General features: G+C 32.2%; 1 protein-coding gene across 1 annotated transcript; it reads right to left on the minus strand.

The window, feature by feature from the left end:
• Window positions 1-291: 291 nt before the first annotated feature.
• On the minus strand, window positions 292-2,846 carry LOC107008784 (laccase-11-like). The gene is made up of 6 exons (XM_015207954.2): window positions 2,606-2,846; window positions 2,358-2,509; window positions 2,028-2,272; window positions 1,794-1,922; window positions 745-1,668; window positions 292-660 (listed from the first exon to the last, which is right to left on the minus strand). Exons 1-6 carry the CDS (start codon window positions 2,702-2,704, stop codon window positions 530-532), a joined length of 1,680 nt encoding a protein of 559 aa, XP_015063440.1. The 5' UTR covers window positions 2,705-2,846; the 3' UTR covers window positions 292-529.
• Between the last annotated feature and the right edge of the window lie 3,267 nt (window positions 2,847-6,113).

The raw sequence follows: 6,113 nt of genomic DNA on the forward strand, positions 1-6,113 counted from the left end.
GAATTTCCATTAGAAAATTCTTGTTATGTCTTTCCCTTATTCCTTTTAAGTTTCTGTTCAACTTTTTAAGACTTCCATTACCTGAATAAATACCCAAAGAACTGTTTGTGCAGTCGTGTAAATTTTTTGTTCTCAAACTTGAGGGGATTTTTTTGGGCTTTTGCTCTAAATTTACACAGTTCTGTAGCAATTTTTATATATAGATGATCGAACTCAAATTTTAGAATTTTTCTTAAAATAGCAGGTACTAATTCAGGTTTGCTATAATTGTATTTAAACTGTCAAGTGAAGTAGTATCAACAGACTATATTTCAATTCAAGTAGATAGGGAAGTTCATAAAAAACAACAGCCCAAAGTCACATTTTATGTGTGGACCTTTATTACAACTCAAATTACATTTAAATTCCTCCTTCATTTTTCCAATTTTGCATATTTTTCCTATTCACACTGTCTAAAGTGTATATATATATAATCATCAAAGTCTTTTGCTTCCTTATGGGAAAATAAAACAAATCTGTAAACTTGCACTTAGCATGATGGAAGGTCCTTTGGTGGAGGCAGAATACTATAATCTGATCCTGCTCCATTTTCCACTAAAAATGCTGTTTTCAGTCCCCAGCCTGTGTGCAACTCCAGATGACAGTGGAAAAACCACACCCCTTCACAAAAAATTAGGATATGTTAACAATAAATTTTCAAAACAATAGAAAAGTTTTAACTAGATTTGGCCGAAAACTGGGTACCTGGATTATCAGCTCTGAATCGAATAGCAGTCCAACCACCAGTTGGAACACCTACAGTATTTCTTTCTATAGGATCAATCAAGTTGTATTTTGCTGGATCCTTTTTGGGGTCAAAGTTTCCAATGCCAGTTCCAACCACAAAGAAATTGTAGCCATGGAGATGGAAAGGATGTGATTCCACCGATAACAAGTTGGTGTCTTGGATTACTATTTCAACTGTGGAATTGAAAGCAATTTTACTGATCCTTGTGCCTACATTTGTCCTTAAGTTGGCTGTAAGGGGTGCCCCTGTAAAATTGAATGGAGTAGGTGGTTTGTCTGGGAAATCTGGAGTATACACACCCTTAATGTTGAAGTAATGAGATTGAAGAAGTGCAGTTTGTGGCATGATAAAGGATATGTTGTTCAAAGAAGCTGTTAGCCTAGTTCCATTTAGACAGGTGGGGCAGGGATTTATCCCAAGGCCAACTGTTAACAGGAGGTGTCGATCAACATTTAGGGGAACGTTTGCTGGATATTTGGGAGTATTTAGGCTTTTGAGTTTAGAGTTATAGCTCAAAGCAAAGTCTGAGTCATTTTGTGCAGGCAAGGTAGGAAGTTTTGGAATCACGGTTTCTGGGATTCCCTTGTACTGGAATATAGCAGTGGCAGTCTTGTTATCCACACTGATTGGAGCATCCATGAAGGCCCTTGCAGCCATGAAGTATCTTCCTGGAACTTGGTTGGCGCGAACCAGAACATTTGTAGTCTGGCCTGGAGCAATTAGAATTGCGTCTGTGGTGAATGGTTTCGTGTAGACTGCATCAATTTCTACCACTGTGAAGGTATGGTTAGCCAGGGCAAAAAAGAGCTCATCATTGAGAGCAGCATTGATAATTCTCAACAGGTATGTCTTTCCTTTTTCAACTTCCATAGCAAAAGTATCTGACAAGTAATTGAATCATGGTTAGTATGTGTATGATTTGCATGCTAACATTGTTGCTAGTCATATTTACTTTGATAAGATAGGGTTTGAATACTTGAATGAATATCAGTATCTTAATTCTTACGTTTCTCAGAACATGGAAAAAGAGGCCCTGGCTTTCCATTGATCGTGTGAGCATCAGACATATTAGGAGGTAAACCTAATGCATTTCCTTGTTTCTCAACTTGTTCAACATCAGCATTCCACCATTCCCCTATCAATATTTAAGCATAAGCAATGTCATGTTTCGTTCATGCTTTGCACTAAGAGAAGTTCAAGAAATTTTGGTCTGTGTATATTAATGAGTGCCAAGGCTCACCTAGTACAAGTACTTCTTCCCTATCTGGTTGAGGAAAAGGGAAGGGAGTTCCTTGTTGTGGCATGATCACTATTGCACCATAGACAGTTGCCCTTAGCCAAAGAATATGTGCATGCCACCATAAGGTACCTCTTTGTCCTGTTACATTGAAGTCATAAACATAGCTATTTCCTGTCTGGATAGGGCACTGAGTTATGTAAGCTGGACCGTCTGCCCAACCATTGCGATATTGTTTCAAACCATGCCTGCAAGAATCAGAACAAAAAATATTCTGTTTTAGCCCCTTGAAAGCTTAGAAACTTCAATTCCATCTAAATTTAATGCTCTTACCAATGGATGGACAAGTTATATTGTGCGTAGTTAGTAACATTGATTTGAACTCTATCTCCTTCTCTAGCATATATAGTTGGCCCCGGAAATCCTCCATTAACTGTAACCATTTGTTTTGCATGACATAATCTGCTCACATTTGACACTTTAACCTGTAAAAGACGAAAAAAGGTGCCAAATGAGCTAGCTAGTAGCTAATTAAGAACCAAAATAAACAAAAGCACATTTTGAAAATTAAAGAGACTAACATCAAATTGATATTTCTTAAGGGCAGCCTCAGCAGGTAGACAAATGAAACAAAGAAAACCAAAGGCAAGGACGCCTAACAAACTTGTCTGCGTTGCCATTTTCTTTGCTAGAAGCTATTGAACAACTGTTTGGATGATGAGAGAAAGAATGTAAATTAGAGGTACATTTATACAAGGCAAATTCGATCAGTGTGTTGTAACAGAGATTAGGTGGAAAAGGATTCCAATGGCCTGCACTGCAAAGCTTTTAAGCAAATACTGATGAAGACATTTTGTGAGCCATTGACTAACGTAGAGGCTAAATTCAAAATTAAAGCGAATATACTCAAACAAGAATATAAAATAGTACTTAGTATATCAACTTTACCTTAACCGTAAAGGAAGAAGATAATTTCACTGTTTGGTGCTATTGCATATTGAGGTTGACGCATGTAATAAGGACATATTTCTCTAACTTACTTCCATAGTTTCCATATACTAATAATTCTCAAAGATAAAATATGATAAGTTAAAATATATTGATAGCGTAAACAAAAAATTGAATTTTATTATAAAGGATAAAAACACATACGAAAAGGAGTAAAGTAATAAAGATTCTGCAGAGACTTATTAATTCTAAGTGCCAATTTTACTTCTAAGATTTAGTTGCTTTTCTTTATTTCCTCGAATTGGTGGCCACATTTTGCTTAGATTTCACTTAAAATGTGTTTCCTTTAACGATGAACAACCCCTCATTCGAAACATATTGTACATTAGTAGCAGAAAAAAACGACTTGTGCAGCTAAAAAATGTTAAATTACCAGGTTTAATTTACTGCATTGCATTTGATCAATGAACAAATAGATATAGTTGAACTGTGTTAAAAGAAATGAATTTTGGGTTTAAGTCAATCCCAAAAGTTAGTTCAAGAAGAGACCACCCGTCCCTTTTACCATCGATGTGGACTCTTCACACAAACATTCATGCTTAGTGTTGGACATCTAAATTGCATTGGGAGATTTCATATAGGGCCTAAATATCTTAAACAAAAATTGGGATAAGTGTTGCTCCAATGTCGTATTTATTTGGGTTTAACTCAACCCAAAATAAGTGCGTATAATCCATCACTTTTACACTCTGATGCGGAGTCTTGACACACAGACGTTTAAAGCATATTGGACAATTTAATATGAAGGGAACGTGACATCAATAACAAAAAATGGGATAAGTTTTGCTCAAGTATCATGTTAAGGAAATAAATTTTTAAATCTAACTCAACTCAAAATAACTCCCTAAACTAATACTCTATTTTTTTCAAACATGTATCCACCGACATTGTTTTTTAATAATTTTTCCAAACCAAACGCATATGCAAGTTTTATCACATGCTCAGGATTTTTAATTTTAATTCGGTAATTTAAGGAAAGGAAATAATAGAAGAACAAAAAGGGAAATATCACTTATGACTCTGATATATTAGTACATGTTAACTAATGGGTTGGTGAATTAAGTATAACATAAATATTAAAATAAATCTCAGGTAAAGTAGGTTTACATTAAGGGATGAATTATTATATTATACTTGTAGTTCATTTTTGGAAGGAAAAAAAATATGTAGAACATTAAGTATTTATTGCTCTGATAATTTTTTTAAAAAAATAAATATTCTCAGTTAAACTACAAAATAGATTAAAAAAAAATTATATAGGGATCAAATCCATTGGAAGTGTCCTATCGAGCTCATGGGAAATACTAGAAATGAATGGTAGTTGAACTCTCAGTTTCATTGGCTGCTCATCCTAGCAATTGATTTAGACATTTATAAAATTGAAGGGAATATTACTAAAATGAAATAAATTCGTTATGCTTTTATAATCATGAAGATCTATCATGAGTATCATCATTTTTTAGATATTTTTTTATTATCTGTGAGTTTGAATACAAGTTAATTATTACTTAATCATTGTTTAATTAATATATATTTTTACTGTATTTAATTATCTGAGTATGATAAGTTATATTAATTTGATGTAAATACTTAATGTGAATAAATATTTAACATTGTTTATCTTTTACTCTTCTCTAAACTAGATTATTATTACTATTATTCATATGTAAGTATTCTAAGAGAGCTTAATTTCTATTAAACATGACATTTAAAAAAAAAATTACATTATTAAATCACCAAAAGGAAAAATGCAAAATATCATCAGTAAAAATACAAATATATATTTTTAAAAAGTGAGATAGAAGTATAACAGATTACAATGAAGGAGGATGAAGATTGGTAGACATTTAGCAGATGTAACTCTTCACCTAAAAGTCACAAATATTACATTATAATTTTATTCATACATTCTCACATCAAAACATAAAATGTCTCAGTTGACTTAAATACTTAATGAGGAAAAAATGTAATATATTATAAATTAACTTTATGCAATTAATCAAGCATTTTCACAATAGAAATACATAGATCTCCTTAACCTTTTTTGATTAAGTATGAAAAAATATGATTTTTTTGTGATGCAATGTTTGGAGTTTATATCGGAACCTTGCATTGTTGGGCCCATTCGGGTGTAGCGCTTCCAACATAATTTCTCCATACCCGAAACTCGAATGTAAGAGATCTAATTTAGAATGAAATAGTCTCACTACTGCACCATAAATACAATATTGACGTAGTAGTAATCATGTTAAGAAAATGAATAGAGAATGCCAATGTTGTTAGTAAGTAACTGCTGTTTGGGCTTTCCAGCAGTAAAGGAGGACGCAGCCCACTTAGCTTGGACTAACAAGAACCTATTTCCAGCCCAACTAGAAAATGCTGAACTTTTCATGCCATCATTTAAATTTTGTCCATATTTTACAAGTTACGCAAATATAACCTTTGAAAAATTATCCTTTCAGATACTTTAGACTCGAGTCTAGCTCATATCTCAACCTTACCAGTAAAACATTAGATTATCGTCTAGCCAAAACATACAAATTTTATATCATAGCCTAATGTTTTCTCATAAAATTACCAATTTACTCAAAATAGATTTTTAAACCGCATTTTGAAAGATCCATAAGTTAGTTTTTTTAAAAAAAAATCAATTGCTAGATAGTTTTCTCAAAATTAGACAAGGAATAAAAATTTCTGTAACAGTCACAAAGAGTAAAAATATAAAATCTCAATTTTATCAATAACTGTACCAACTTCTCATTTGAGATTAAAGTAAACCCACTTCAATAATATACAGAAATTTTAATCGATTTACTATTTAATAATAAACCACATTTAATAGTATATACTCAACGATATTAATCGATGATATGATAATTAAATGGACATAGAAATTTTTTACTCTATGAATATTAAATACACACAATTGAACTCATCTTGAATAAAATAATTTTTAAAATATAGAAGTGAGAAAATAGAAAATGTCAAAGTTTGTGAGCTGGCAAGTCATGGGATAGAATGATGAGTAGATTAATATAATAAAAAATATATCATAAAATATTAATTAAAATTATTATTATC

The sequence above is a fragment of the Solanum pennellii genome, chromosome 2 (genome assembly GCF_001406875.1).
Source record: "Solanum pennellii chromosome 2, SPENNV200".
Classification (NCBI taxonomy): domain Eukaryota; kingdom Viridiplantae; phylum Streptophyta; class Magnoliopsida; order Solanales; family Solanaceae; genus Solanum; species Solanum pennellii.